This window comes from Neohortaea acidophila (assembly GCF_010093505.1).
Source record: "Neohortaea acidophila strain CBS 113389 unplaced genomic scaffold BDY17scaffold_12, whole genome shotgun sequence".
NCBI classification, from domain to species: Eukaryota; Fungi; Ascomycota; class Dothideomycetes; order Mycosphaerellales; family Teratosphaeriaceae; genus Neohortaea; species Neohortaea acidophila.
The window spans coordinates 445279-459272 of NW_022985521.1; the positions used below are offsets into that span (position 1 = coordinate 445279).

Below are 13994 nucleotides of genomic sequence, written 5' to 3' on the forward strand. Positions count from 1 at the left end.
TGAGACTGCTGTTGGCCACTCACTATTCTTACCCATGGCTAATGCACAGAAGACTTGGTTAATTGTGGGTGCTTCTCGCGGCATCGGTCACGAGTTCGTCAGACAACTGCTCGCGCGTGGCGACCGAGTTTACGCAACCATTCGGGGCGATACCACCTCGTATTTTGCCGACCAGCGCCACGCGTGTAAGGCTTTCCACTGCGACGTCACGAGTGAAGAGAGTATCAGTGTATGACATCTCGATTGCCCCTTGACGACGAAGCCTGATGCATATTATCACGCCTAGAGCTTCGTGTCCGACCTCGTCACCGTGAACCAACGTCAGGCCATCGACTATGTCGTCCTCAACGCCGGCGTGCTCAGATACCCCAATCGAGCAACAGAGCTGTAGGCAACACACTTTAATCTGAAGTAATGAATATTCAGTAAGTAACATCATCCCAGCTCGTTTGCCGACTTCGCTTTCCACCTCCACACCAACACCATCGGCCCCATCATCTGCGCCCAAAAGCTCCTCAACGCCGGCATCCCCATCGGCACCCTCGTCTTCATCTCGAGCGACAGCGGGTCAGCGCAACGCTTCAACGAGTTTGAGGATGGCTTCGCTGCGTATGCCGCCAGCAAAGCAGCGCTCAATCAAGCCCTGCGGCATATGGCGGCGGAACTGAAGCGGAAGGGCAATACGACGACCACTGTCCTCGCCGTACACCCGGGCGAGGTGGCGACGGATATGGCCAATCTTGACCTGGGATGGGATGTCGTTGGGCAGATGTCGGTGGAGGAGAGCGTCGGTGCGTGTATTGGAGTGGTGGAGAGCAAGACGCCGGCGGATTCCGGGAGCTTTTGGCAATGGGATGGGCAGGTGCGTGCTGTCTACCTTCCATCCGCTAGATGACTGCATGCTGACGACTGTTGTAGCGATTTCCGTGGTGACAACACGGCGAGTGGCTTCGAACAGATCTCCGGCACGGCGGAACTCTCGGTGGTAAGCAGGTAGGTGAGCGGAGACCCCAATGTGGTGTGACGCTGTTGTCAGCACATATCGGCCCTGAGTCCCCGTTCATGCGCTGCCGGCGTGACGTGGAAACAGTGGATCGGCTTGGATGTTGTGTCACGTTTGCCAGAGGATACTCGTTCCACATTCCTGGACCGAACAGCGTTGTACGACCGTCGCATGCTCATGCCTAGAGTGGACGGGGTCAATGGGTATTGGAAATCCCTGCTCGAAGCTTCGATTGGCATAAGGACATTCATGGCAGAGACATTGAAAGGCATTATACAGGCTGGGTCCGTCGTCGAAACATAAGAAAACGACAAGTCGTGTCGTCACGTGCAGGATTCGACAGGATGTCTTGACTTTTACAATTGAACATCTCTCTTACCAACGACGGGTTCAGTCGTGAATCAAACTAGGCATGATCTGCCGTATTTAGCTCAAGGTGGAGTGATATCGATGTCCTGCCCTGATGGATGAGGAGTGATGTAGATGCAGTGCGAGGTAGACGCTGTGTCTTGCTGGCAGCCCAACAACGGATATGTGCAGCAGATCGAGAAACTCCTGTGCAAGATGTTCGTAGGGCAGCAATTAACACTCCGTCAAGCATTGATTCTATTGACAATCCTGGGCGATGCTTGGATGCATGAACGTCGTCAATCCTGCCTCCGCATGCTCCGGCAGTGCACTGCGCCTCCTCCTCCGACTCGCCACGCGCGGGCGTTGGGGCGTGAGCGTGCATGACAAGCCGCCGATCCCGCATCAGGAACCCCAATCACACAGCCCCAAAGCGCGTTCTTTTGCTTCCTTCCCACGCTTCTCGTCCGTTCAGCCACGCTCTGGGCGGTGTGCGGTGCAGCAGCTCGAGTCCGGGCGGGCGGTGCGTGCATGCAGAAAGCAATAACTCTTGCGTACTTGGCTCCACCACCGTCTCTCCACCTCCTCGTTTCCGCCTCTTCGTGTGGCTAATTGTGGAACTTCTCAACCCCATTCCCTTGCAGATGCTGCGGGTGAAGTGATTTTCTGCGGAGTCGCGTGTTGACGTTGTTCTTGCTTCCATCACTTCACCTCGCTCTCCATCGACCTCATCTCTTCTCCTCGCTTCATCCTTGGTTTCTATGTACTTTTCATCGCTGGCAATGACCTTCAGAAGCCCGAATGGCTTCCTATCATGATCCTTACGACTCACGACTTCCCCCATCACGCCATGACGAATCAAGATCTCGCTCTTTCCTAACGCCAGAAGCCGCACGCGGTCCAAATTATGAGAAAAGCAGACGAAGAAGTGAGAGCCGCCACAGCAGCAGAGACGATCAAGCTCGATCAAAGTCAACTAGTCGCTCTTCTTCTTCCCTCCTGCCTCCAACCAATGATGCGTCTCGGCATCGCTCCCGTTCCCGAAGTCGACAACGAAGCCCTCGACCACGACCGCCGACTCCAATTTGCGAAGACGAAATCACTTCTCTAGCCAAGGAAGCTGGATCCCACCTTCTCTTAAAGGACATTGGCAGGGATGAGGCTGTCCTCCGAGGCACAGTCGACCAAGAGCCGGTCATCCAGGATGCTACCACTCCCCGGCACGACTCCAAGAAGGCACCCGCCGCCCCTCGACCATCCGCTTTGGCAACCCCACCGACCAGTGACGATGAGAAAGCGAAGAAGGCCTCTCGTCGGCCTTCAAGACTCAACATCAATCTCAAAGACTCGCCAAAAGAGGTCGTGCCCGAGCTTGGCGGTCGAGTAGCAAGCCCGTACTCCTACACCAAGGATCGCGGGTTGGCGCGAGAAGGATCGGCTCCCGAACGACTCCTATCGCCTGACACTCTCCTAAGCCCACCACCAGCCACGTCTCACGGCCGCCCACAACGGCAATACTCTTCGAGATCGCAGCCTACGTCCCCGGTCCGAGAGATGCCGGCACGCTCACCGAAGTCGAAGACGGGGAATGACTACTTCTCATCGTCCTCCAATGAAAGTGCGGTGGAAGATACCGATTACGACACAAGCGACTCTGCTTCCAAATCAAGACGGCGAAAGCCATCGACATACCCCTCCGCCAGACCGGAAGCACCTCAAAGCACTCAAAAGACCAAGGTACAGGATTTTGCTGCGCAACCCAGCTTGGCTCCGCCCAGAAGACTTCACTTGGACGCTCGACGGAACACCGATACGGATGCCTCGATGCCCAGGCTGAATGTCGACAAGAACAGACGGCCAGCACCGCTCGACACTGCACAACGCATTCCTAATCTAACTGGCTCGCCGATCTATGCTTCGCCCACCGCCCACAGATCGACCGCCGAGCTGCCTGTGCCATCCTCAAGAAATGCGAGCATTTCATCTTCGAAGAACCCATCGCCGGTTGGAAGCCTCTCCGGTCGACAGCGGAACCCCACTCCACCCGAAAGTCCACGCACGAGTGCCGAATTCCATCGTAACCCTAGTTTGAACAGCTCACCCGCGTCCAGAGCAGGCTCAGTCTCTGGATCTCGACCATCGTCTCCCGCCGGAATATCGACAGAGTCTGCCCGACTTCCCAAGACTGACCTGGACTGGAATGCAGTCCTCGCCGCCAATGCAGCCCGGCCGTCACGACAACCAGCTCGCGTGGCTTCGCTTCGCCAGGAGTTCGCACCAACTTCTCCCCGAGATGACAATGGCCAAGCTCCGTTGAACAGAGCTGCGAGCCTGCCGTACCCCGTCGACGATGGTCCATGGAGTCCAAGCGTGGTCATGCCCTCCGAGCGTCACCACCAGTTCTTCCCGGACCCCAAGCCCAGCCTGCAGCCACCCTTTGCGCAAGAGGCAAAGCCAGTGTCTCGCGCTGCCTCACCACTTCCCACCAGCGCCACCTTCAGCGCTTCTCGGCCACCGCGGCCCTCCTATCCACCACGCCGCTCGGTCACCGATCTGTCAGGCATGGAAAGACCCGCACAACCCGAGAAGTCCCGACCCACTGAACACATTCGGACATCATCATTCAACAACCCATCGCAAGCAAAGAAAGATCTTCCCATCCTCCTGAAGAAAGGTCTTCCCCCATGCCCACGCGCGAAGCCCGTCGCCGGGTACTCCGACTGGTACTCACTGAAGAGCACCTCCTCCCTCGACTTCTGTCCAGAATGCATCTCCCACATGGACCGCACAGTCTACCGGCTCAACTTCCGCCCCAGCCCGCCGCGCTCCTCCGAAAAAGAAACCTTTTGTGCCCTAGGCGGCGACCCCTGGGTTCGCCTCGCCTGGCAACTTACACTAGCACGCCAGCGCCCGGATATCAAACTCCTCGAAGGCATCGCCGCCGTCCAAGACGCCGGCGACTGCCCGGGCGAAAGCAGCTTGCACCACCACCATCGCTCCGCAGCCACGTACGGCGTCAAAGACCGCGACGGCTACTACATCCCGCATTTCAGCGTGTGCAGAGCAGACGTGGACAAACTCGAGCTGCTCATGCCTACACTCTACGGCCTCTTCGTACCCCTCCCCAACCGCACCTCCACCTCTACAACCCAACCCCGCAAATGCGCCCTCCGCACAACCTCCACCCGCTTCACACCCTACATCACCCACCTGTCCAAACTCCACGACACCACGCGCCGCCAGCAGCAATCTACGCCCACCGACCCCACCCCCTTCACCGACTTCGTCCAGCGCAAAGCCCGCCTGCAAGAGTGTCCCAAAGACGCGCAATTCGGGCCCAACGTCCTCTGGCACCACCACCCGCACCTCAAAGAATTCACCATTTGCGAGGACTGCTTTGATTCCGTGGTGGAGCCCGAACTCGCGCGCGGCAAGTCGCTGCTCGTCAAGGGGTTCCCGCGCGCCAAGGGAGTGGTGTATTCTACTTCTGCTGCGGAAGAGAAGGGGGGCGTGGTGGTGGGCCGGAGCTGTCAGTTGTATGGGGCTTATATGCGCGGGATTTTCGCCAAGGCGGTGGAGGAGGAGAATTTCGAGTTGTTGGCTAAGTGGGCGAGGAAGAGGCGCGAGGCGGAGGTGGGGTTGCAGGAGGGGTATAGACGGTTGGGAGAGCGGTTGCGGCGGTTGGAGGGGGTGGGTGGAGAGGAGGCGGGGGAGGAGAGGAGGCGCTTGCAGAGGAAGTTGAGGGAGATTCGGGAGGACTGGGCGACTTGGGAGTAGATGGATTGGAATAGATGGATTGGTGGAGGTAGTATTCTTCTTCTAATCATGTATACCTTACTCCTGCTCTGCGCTGTGCATGCAATTGTCTTCGTTGGATCCGTGTGTACCGCCCACCGATCATGATTCATCCTCATCATCCCCCTCAGCAGCACCACCTCCACTCCCACCCCGACTGAAATCCAACAGCGCCTCAGCAGCAAGCACCGGCCCAACAACAGCCGCAAACTCCGCCGCCAACCCCTTCGCCGTCCCCGGATCTCCCCACCCGCCACTCCCATCCTCCGCGGAAAAGGAGCCCAAACTCCCCATCCGTATCTCCATCCGGGAACCAAAGGTAATCTTCACGTTGGCCAGGTCGATGTGCTCCCGTACTTCGGCGGCCGGCATGACGCCTGGGATGTGGAGGGAGAAGATTGGGACGCGAGCGCGGGAGGCTTCGACGGGGGAGGCGAGGGGGACGGCGTATGCTTTTTCGACTAGGGCTTTTTCGAGGGAGGAGCGGTCTGAGGGGTCATTGTTTGCGAGAGAGGCTTCGATAGCGCGTTCGCGACTCATGCTCACCCACTTCCTCTTCTCCATTAGAGCTCTCATCTTCTCGTCTAGCGGGTCCCAGGCTAGAGCGTCAAAGTCCAGTACCAGCTGCGTTTTGTAGTCGCCTTTGTACTGCATTTTCTTGCACGAGTGGATGTAGTACCCCATGTAGAGCCAGTCGTGCCCGCCTTCGATGGCGAGCGCGGCTTCGCGGAGGGCGCTGAGTTTGCCGAAGGACCAGGCGGCGTAGTCGGAGTGGTAGAGGAAGTAGACGCTGCTAACGCCTGCGGGAAGGAGGTCGAGGACGGACATGGCGATCAGGCGGCCGTCGAGGCGGTGGCATTGGTGGAAGCTGCCATATTGGGCGGTCCGGTGGAGAGGGGAGGAGCAGAGGAAGCGTTTGAAGCCGGGGCGGGAGATGTCGGAGTCGGTTTCGTGGTGCACGTCGCGTTGGTAGTGGTTGAAGAGTTGGAACTTTTCTTCCGTGAAGGTGGAGGGCTCGAGGGTGACGGTGTATTGGTGGTCTGGATGGAGGTCGGGTTTGAGGTTGCAGGCTTCGCTTTCGTGGATCGCTTCGATGAGGTTGAATGTTGTGTTCTGCCGTTTCTTCTCCCTGAATTGTTAGTTTTGACATGGAGTTGATTGAAAAGCAGTGATGGGCCTACTCTTTGCCAAGAGGATACTTGGCCGCTTTCTCTTTCAAGTATCTCTCCCCCAGGACGAATCGATTCCAGCGATTGAGGGCGTGGCGTTGGTCACGCGTGGGCTTGAGGTCTGGTGCTCGGAGTTTGATGGTGTAATGCGGGCAACAGCTCCGGGAGGCATCAGGGAGGTAGAGGAGGAAGCCACTTCTCCTCCACCCTCGATCCATGAGGATTTGATAGTGTCGAGGGCATAGTGAGGTGGAGGTGAGGTAGTATGAAGCACCTTTGCTTGCGTTAGGAGACGTGTTCCGACCTGGATGTGAATGTCACGAGACGGGAAAAGTGAGATGAAGGAAATACGGAAGAGAGGTAATGAAAGGGGAGATCGTCGACCGACGCACGAGAATCGGGAGTTCTACTTGAAGCTTCGCCTTTGCAATAGCCGCAACTGCCACCTAATGAGAGCGGCGAGAATCAGCTGCTGCGGTAATGAAAGATTGGGGGAAGGGTAGCTTTGTATGAGGCAAAGCAAGGCGTACTTTGATAGCCTACAAGAGAAAGCAAGAGAGTAAAGTCAGCCGGGAAGCACGTTCTGCAACGATTGGATGGGCGTACCGATGGGCGTCAGGTAAGTCTTCCTCCCGCCCTCGCCCTCGTCGGCCGCCTCTTGCATGAGGATCCCGCGCGGAGAGCTAGGGGAGGTACAGTAGCGTGTTAGAGTAGCGCGCAGGGAGCGGTGGGGCGCATCGGCTTCGGGCTGGAGGTGTCGCGTGTCAAACGGAGAAGGAGTAGGGGCGGTGAAGGGTGAAGAGAGAGCAGGGAGGTGATGGAGGGATGGAGGTGGAGTTAGAAGGAGTGGAGAGAGGGGGACGGAGTAGTGAGGGAGCTAAACAATGTCGTGCCTGTCGTTCAAGAAAGGCTGCTCGGGCTGCAGTGCAGCGAGCACGTATGACGTCGGACTTAGACGGAGCTTAGAGATAGGTCATCACGGTTTGGTGAGACGTCGGAAGAGCTGATGGACAGGACAAGCGGCGCGGTGTAACAGTAATGGCCACTGCAGCCTAAAGTGCACGCGCTTTGTCGCGCCTTCCTCAGAATTACCCTGTCCGCGCCGAGGCACACTCGTATAGCAGGCACCTCCAAAAGGCAAGTGCCGTCCAGACCGCAAGCCAGGTCCGGAGTTGGAAGCCAAGGAACCGCAGAAATTTCCCGGCCGCGCCTGATCTCCAAATCTGACCTGGCGGACCGCGCGCGTGCGCGGGCAGAGGTAAAAAAAAAGCCAAAGGCTCGCGTAAGGGAAGCCAGGCAGGCCCGTGATGGGTAGCTCGTGGAAAGAGCCGCCACCGCGCCGTCGACGGTCCTATTTCCTTCCGCCCACCCACACCTCACCCGCTCTCCCATTCCACTCTCCCTCTGTCTTCCTCTCACCATGCTGGCCCCTCCTCACGCTCCGCTCCTCCTTCGAGTCGGCCTTCCTCCTCCGCTTCACCGCGGGCGGGCCTGACGGTCCTCCGAGTCAGACTTCACTCCACCCTTCGCTTGCGCCCTCTGACACACCCCCCCCCCTTCTCTCCGCCATACGTGCTCACTCCCTCCCGTGGCCTGCGCCCCCTTCTTGCGCGCGATCTCGTGACCACCTCCGTCCGGCGCCGCACTTGACCACCTACTCCCGCGACACCGATTTACACCTCCCGTCCAACTTTTGACATTTGCTTGTACTCGGTTGCGGAGTAAAACCCGAAAGCCGCGGGATCAGCAGTCATGGCCCAGGCCGATGGCGTACAACCCGAGAGATCAATGGAGTCGCGCGTAGGCCGAGCGAAGCAGAGGTAAGAAACACAACGCTCTCTTTTTCCCATCGCGTCCTAATTCCTCCCACCCAGATACGGCCCCAACGGCGAAAGACTAGTAGCAGGCGTTGTCCCCGTCTCCACCGACCGCACCCAAGTCCTCCTCATCCAATCCTCCGCGCGCAAAGGCTGGGTCCTCCCCAAAGGCGGCTGGGAAACCGACGAATCCACACAAGAGGAAGCAGCGTGCCGCGAAGCGTGGGAGGAAGCGGGGATCGAATGCAGCATCGTGCACGACTTGGGCTCCATCGAGGAGCGGCGGCGCAGCAACAGCGACGACGCGAAGGCGCAGAAGAATGGGAGTCATAAAAATGGTAACGGGGGGCCGGGCGCGATGTACAGGTTCTACGAGGTGCGGGTGCAGGAGGAGAAGGCGAGCTGGCCGGAGGCGCATAAGAGGGAGCGCATGTGGATGAGCTATGCGAAGGCGAAGGAGGCGCTGAGGGAGAGGCCGGAGTTGTCCGAGGCGCTGGAGAGGAGTAGTATCAAGCGGTAGTCCTGGCCGCCGCTTTACTACGTGCGCATCATTATAGACGGAGGATGCACTGCCTTTGTTGGTTTGGCTGTTTGCGCCAACCATCGCCCCTGTTGGCTAATAGAGAGTAATTTCGGCTTTGACATATCGATCAATTCGAAGGAGGCATGCCTCTATCCTTCTCGACAAGGAAGCTACAAAGTCATACCTTATGTACGCCGGTCCCAGTCCCAGATCCACCAGAGTCGAACGCCTGATCCCATGCACGCATTCATTACCATCACCCGTCGTATCAGTCCAATCCTCGGATCAATCACTCCGCAACATACTTTCCACCAACTCCCCCAGCGGCCCAAACCACTCACTCCGCGACTTGACTCCCTTCTCCTCCGCCAACCCAAACTCCTCCACAAACAGCACGTAATGCTTGAAGCCCGTATTCAGATGCGCCTCAAGTCCCAACCCCCGCACAACACTGTAGTGATGGCAGTAAATGTGCGCGTAGATGCGGTACAGCCGTTTGAACAGCACGCGCACCGTCTTCTCGAAGCCCTCGGGGAAGGGCACGCCGGGTTGCGTGGGGAAGACGGCGGGGTTGGAGAGGTGGTTGGATGTCCAGGAGAGGAGGAGGGAGATGTAGGTGGGGGCAGGGAGGCGCGTGGGTTTGGGGTAGGCGGGCGGGTCGTGCCATAGGTATTCGAATTCGTCGGTTGCTTTCATCTCGGGGCAGGAGGTGGGGGAGCAGAATTCGGTGATGGCGCCGTAGAGGAGGTTGATTTGGTTGTAGAAGTCGACGACTTGGGAGGATTAGTCTGGGACGTGTTGAATGGTGTAGAGGGGACGTACTGTTCACTGCAAGCCACTCATCTCTATCCTCGCCTTCAGGTAGTTGTACCACCTTGCGCAAACTCCCACTGCCCAGCGTGGCTTCGGCGAACTGCTTCAGCTGCCACGAGTTTGTGCCCTTCGCTCTCTTCTGCGGCTGAAAAGCGGGCTGATTGCGTGTGCGAGCATTGTTATTGCTGTGCGTCAAGAGGTCAGCCTGCTTGCCTATGTCGTTCAGGCCGTCTCCCAAGCCCCGGTATCTGCGTCGATGGTCGGCGTGCGGAGGCGGGGCAGGAATGTGTGAGTAGTCGACAGCATCATGGTGGAAGATGTCTTGAATGTGCTGCTGCAGGGGCGAAGTGTACGCCTTCTCCGGGCTGGAGGGCGGCGGGAAGTGCACGCAGGATTCCGAGGCGGCCAGCACGTTGCAGTGCAGCGCGGGCAGGGGTTTGGGGGAGGGAGAGTAGGGCTGTGGGGGCACGGCGTATACGAACATTGTGTTGATGAAGGAAGCCATTGCTGGCCGGGCGCAGATGCGAGGCGAGGCCTCTTGAATGACGGGTGCGCGCAAAGAGTGGTTGTGTCTGTATACCTCATTCCATCGGTTAGCTGGGCGCCCAGGAAACGGGATGAGGGATTGGGCGGCGTACGTGTCGCGGGCGAACGGCAGCGATTCGAGGGGTTCTTGCAATGGGAGGGACTTGGAGGCGAGGACGGTGTAGTTGGGAGAAGACGAGAGACTATGAAGAAGCAGAGATCTTGTGGAGTTGTGGAGTTGGTGGGTTTGGTTGAGGTGAGGGTCGATCGATAGTTGCTGCGCTGTGTTGAAGCTCGGACAAATTGGTTGCAGCCGCTAAACACGTTCGGGACGGGGTAAACAGATTTCCGCTTTGGGCGAGTACAACACAACTCGCATGCATGTGACAGCGACTTCGTCCATTGCACAGTACATGTATTTACGAGTACAATTGTTTAAAGATTGCTTTTAAGATCAAGCGTCATTGCCACCATGCTCTCGGGGAAACCATCTGGCTCTCACACTCCCGCACTCAGTCCACATTCGTCTCGCGGTGCCAAGCATGATCCATCTCTTCTTTCATGAAGAGTGGCCGCTGCACTAAAACATGGTCCTATAGCACGGGATCTTCTTGCTGTCCTCGTCCTCGTCTTCGTCCATGTGCTCGTCCTCACCATCGCCGTGTTCATCCTCGCCCTTCTCACCGTCCTCGCCTTCGCCGTTCTCGCCCTCGCAGTGCTCGTGATAGCGACAACTCGGACTCAAGAATGGTGGACGGCCCTTCAACTCCTCCGGGCTGACCTCTTGCCGGCGCACGGCAATGTCATGGAAGAATTCATCCCGACTGTCGTCAAAAGGCACAAGCTCAAAGGCTTTCGCAGACCAGCGCCACACAGCAATGTCGACCGCCAAACGCCTAAGCGGCGCGCCCGCCGAAGTACGACGATATGCCTCCGCGTACAACGTCGTGGCGTATCTCGTGTCCTCCTTCACCGCCGATGTGTGTGGATACGCCTCCACATACAGTATGGTGGGGTACTTTCTCTCCTGTAGCATCTTCTCGCACATTGTGTCTACCAATGCGTCCTTGAATGAAGTGCTGCGGAGTTGATCAGCGAGCCTCCACGCTCGAAGTAGGCGACCCCATTCTCGCTCTGGACGATCGTATAGGATGTCCCAGTCCACCCAGCTGTGTACTCTGCCAGTGTAGATGAAGCTGGCAAACATGTCGAAGGCATTCGGGTCCTCTTCTTCTAGGCGTATGCACTTTTCTTCCCCCCAATGTTCACCCAACTGCGACTCGAAGAACTCGGAGTGTCGGCAGAGGATCTCGTTATGAATGACAAAGTGCCATTCACCGGGTGGTGGCCGAACAATAACGGTGACGTTGGGGCCCAGACTGAGGCTGCAACGAGAAGATTAGCTACATCCGTGTGCAGCATAGGTCGCGCACTCACTCCACTCTGTGGTCCGCTGAAGCGCGAACGCCGAAAGAGGTACCACGATGCGCAGGAGGTTCCGGGTCCATCATGATGTGGCCCGATGTCCTACACGTATAACCATACGTAAAGATTCCGTGAGGTCTCAGGGATCGAAAGAAAGGATGCTTCGAAAAGATAGGCGCGGGCGTGGACTGCACACGTGAACGTGATGCTGCTCGCGATTGCCGTATTGCGCTCGAAGAGATGACGAGGCAGTCACGACGATGAATTTAAAGAATAATGAGGCAGTGACAATACTGAAAGATCTTTCTTGTCTTCACCTTCCATGAAGTCTTACGCGTTGTTTACTGTCGCCGTGAAAACGGTGCCAATTTCTTTGCAATCTGCGGCTTACTGAACAAGCTGGTTGTTTGAACAAACCAGCGTTGTTTACTGAGAACCTTGGCGGGTTTTTTGGCCAGTTTCTGGGGAAGTTTCCTAATGTGGTAGGCGGACGAGCCCAGTCCGTTGCCAGCCTTACGCGTTGTCTGCAGGAATGTGACTTAATCGATGAGGAATTGCGCTGAATTTGAAGCATCGTTGTATTATCACATCCGTATGACTCGTTTCTTCTCTCGCGCTTCTTGTACTCACTCCCATTGTCGCCCCGATGACATTAGCTCACGCTAGAACCCTTTCCCACCCACTCTCAAATGACCCTCGCCCTAGAACATCGTTCTGTAACACGGATAGTCATCTCCATGCTCGTGGTAGATGCAATTTGGAGTCGAGAATGGCGCTGGATCTTTCCGCCCTTCCTTGCCTATCTCAAACTGTCGCACGGCCAGGTCGCGGAAAAAGTCATTCCAGCTTCCATGAAACTCCGTGGCCCTGAAGTTGTGCGCATGCCATTTCCAAACCGCAATATCCACAATCAAGCGTCTGAGCGGTGCTCCAGCTGAAGTGTGAGGATATATATCCTGATACAGCGACACCGGGTATCTCCGGTCGTTCTGCATCTTTTCGCACACAGCGTCCACCACTGCGTCCTTGAACGATGGGCTCTGCAGCCTATCGCCCAACCTCCAGCCCAACGTAAGACGAGGCCATTCATTATCATAGACTTCCGCTTGGTCTGAATCGATGTCCCCTTCCATGCGGCTGTGGACTTTGCCCGAATAGAGGAAGCGAGCGAACATCTCGAACGCTTCAGGGTCATCTTCCCCAAGGCGTATGATGCGTCCCTCGTCTCCTGGCTTGTGGTACAGTTTGACGATGGCCTTAGAGTGGTTACAGGCGAGCCCTGAGTGGATGTAGAATGTGCGTTGCTCGGATGCCGCGCCAACGGTGACGGTGATGGTGGCCGCAGTGACACTACGTTCAAGAAGGTCAGCTAGCTCTAGAGAGCGCAGGAAGACGCACACTTACTCCAGTCCTTGCGCTGCTGGAGCGCGAACGGCGGTAAAGTTACTCGCACCGACGTTGGGGGCCATCTTGATATCAGACCGTGTGGGAGCAGAGATTTTGCGCGAAGTGTAAGAAGTTACGGGAAAGATGTTTCGGAAAGACGCTGCGCGGCCGGGAAATTATGCATGACGTTGTTTGTTCGCGTTTGCGAAGACTAAATAAATGAGGAAGTCACGACTGGCTCCCGGCTGTGACTTTGGCACTCACGTGAATGCCGGCGCACTCGCATGGTCCCGCCGCTGAAAATGCCTGAAATTGGTTGGGCGTACGGAGGGATTCAGTTCGGCACCAAACACGCGATGGGTCGCCAGTATTGATAGCGTGCTTGAGTATTTGCTGCTCTAGTGTGGCATCGGAACAGGAGCAAGATGCCCGTTCTTGTCGTACTTCGCCTCTGCATTCATCGTTAGCAATGACTCTCATTCAACCGACACATGCAGACTCACTGAAGAAAGTATAATTCAACGTAATCGTATCAATCCCCTTCATATTCGGATCCTTCAAAAACTCCGGGTCAATGTAAAAGAAGACCGGCATATCCACCGTCTCCCCCTTATTCAACCGCTGCTCCTCAAAGCAAAAACACTGAATCTTGCTGAAATACGGCGCGACCTGCGCCGGCGTCACACTGTACGTCGCCACGCCAATAATGTCCTCCTCTTTACTCTGGTTCGTGGCAGTGTAGAACGCCAGCGCCGTCTCGCCCGGGAGGACGCGCACCTCGCGCTGCTGCGGGCTGAATTTCCAGGGGAGGATGTCGGAGGTGGAGCCGGCGAAGGTGATGCGCAGGCGGCGCGAGGAGGTGATGGGCGTCAGTTTGGCGGCTATGTCGCCTTCCGTTTCTGGGGAGCCGTGCGCGGCGGATTTGATCGGTTGCCCGCCCCAGCCTGTTTGTTGGCAGATGGTTTTGTAGAGGGGGACGCTGCCGTAGGAGAGAGCGACGGTGCCGATGATGATGGAGAGGGCGTAGAGGCTGTGGAGGGATTAGGCTTGTGCTGTTGTGCAAATGGTGGGATTGTCTTTATCAGAGTCACGGGAGACTCACGCTGTATTCTTGTTCCGCTCTTCAAACGGCTTGCGCATCTGTGCCATGCTTGGTGCGCTGTTCTGCCTCGTCGCTTTGCTGGTTTGAA

The 13994-nt window shown here is 57.1% G+C and overlaps 8 protein-coding genes across 8 annotated transcripts; 3 read left to right on the forward strand and 5 right to left on the reverse strand.

Annotated features, from left to right (window-relative positions):
• Positions 1 to 34: 34 nt before the first annotated feature.
• On the forward strand, positions 35 to 933 carry BDY17DRAFT_319160 (uncharacterized protein; the record flags this gene model as incomplete). Its single annotated transcript, XM_033736250.1, has 4 exons — positions 35 to 229; positions 287 to 387; positions 445 to 862; positions 919 to 933. The coding sequence occupies 4 exons, from the start codon at positions 35 to 37 to the stop codon at positions 931 to 933; spliced, it is 729 nt and encodes a 242-aa protein (XP_033585715.1).
• Positions 934 to 3913: 2980 nt separating this feature from the next.
• BDY17DRAFT_257996 (uncharacterized protein) lies at positions 3914 to 5128 on the forward strand (the record flags this gene model as incomplete). The annotated part of the gene is made up of 1 exon (XM_033731734.1): positions 3914 to 5128. One exon carries the CDS (start codon positions 3914 to 3916, stop codon positions 5126 to 5128), a length of 1215 nt encoding a protein of 404 aa, XP_033585716.1.
• A 120-nt stretch (positions 5129 to 5248) lies between these two features.
• BDY17DRAFT_327934 (arginine-tRNA-protein transferase) lies at positions 5249 to 6533 on the reverse strand (the record flags this gene model as incomplete). The annotated part of the gene is made up of 2 exons (XM_033737762.1): positions 5249 to 6275; positions 6328 to 6533. 2 exons carry the CDS (start codon positions 6531 to 6533, stop codon positions 5249 to 5251), a joined length of 1233 nt encoding a protein of 410 aa, XP_033585717.1.
• A 1534-nt stretch (positions 6534 to 8067) lies between these two features.
• Positions 8068 to 8652, forward strand: BDY17DRAFT_257751 (diadenosine and diphosphoinositol polyphosphate phosphohydrolase; the record flags this gene model as incomplete). Its single annotated transcript, XM_033731713.1, has 2 exons — positions 8068 to 8135; positions 8190 to 8652. The coding sequence occupies 2 exons, from the start codon at positions 8068 to 8070 to the stop codon at positions 8650 to 8652; spliced, it is 531 nt and encodes a 176-aa protein (XP_033585718.1).
• A 288-nt stretch (positions 8653 to 8940) lies between these two features.
• On the reverse strand, positions 8941 to 9952 carry BDY17DRAFT_257894 (Mob1/phocein; the record flags this gene model as incomplete). The annotated part of the gene is made up of 2 exons (XM_033731728.1): positions 8941 to 9428; positions 9478 to 9952. The coding sequence occupies 2 exons, from the start codon at positions 9950 to 9952 to the stop codon at positions 8941 to 8943; spliced, it is 963 nt and encodes a 320-aa protein (XP_033585719.1).
• A 441-nt stretch (positions 9953 to 10393) lies between these two features.
• On the reverse strand, positions 10394 to 11795 carry BDY17DRAFT_305070 (uncharacterized protein). The gene is made up of 2 exons (XM_033734811.1): positions 11431 to 11795; positions 10394 to 11378 (listed from the first exon to the last, which is right to left on the reverse strand). Exons 1-2 carry the CDS (start codon positions 11502 to 11504, stop codon positions 10574 to 10576), a joined length of 879 nt encoding a protein of 292 aa, XP_033585720.1. The 5' UTR covers positions 11505 to 11795; the 3' UTR covers positions 10394 to 10573.
• Positions 11796 to 12119: 324 nt separating this feature from the next.
• BDY17DRAFT_327937 (uncharacterized protein) lies at positions 12120 to 12887 on the reverse strand (the record flags this gene model as incomplete). The annotated part of the gene is made up of 2 exons (XM_033737763.1): positions 12120 to 12768; positions 12823 to 12887. The coding sequence occupies 2 exons, from the start codon at positions 12885 to 12887 to the stop codon at positions 12120 to 12122; spliced, it is 714 nt and encodes a 237-aa protein (XP_033585721.1).
• A 315-nt stretch (positions 12888 to 13202) lies between these two features.
• BDY17DRAFT_313717 (cytochrome c oxidase assembly protein CtaG/Cox11-domain-containing protein) lies at positions 13203 to 13953 on the reverse strand (the record flags this gene model as incomplete). Its single annotated transcript, XM_033735749.1, has 3 exons — positions 13203 to 13255; positions 13308 to 13834; positions 13907 to 13953. 3 exons carry the CDS (start codon positions 13951 to 13953, stop codon positions 13203 to 13205), a joined length of 627 nt encoding a protein of 208 aa, XP_033585722.1.
• Between the last annotated feature and the right edge of the window lie 41 nt (positions 13954 to 13994).

Excerpts from the sequence above, each read along its gene's own strand:
- BDY17DRAFT_305070 (XM_033734811.1), bottom strand. The coding sequence starts at position 11,504 with ATGATGGACCCGGAACCTCCTGCGCATCGTGGTACCTCTTTCGGCGTT. Across the intron at positions 11,379-11,430 it reads TCAGCGGACCACAGAGTGGA|CCTCAGTCTGGGCCCCAACG; the intron begins GTGAGTGCGCGA and ends TTCTCGTTGCAG.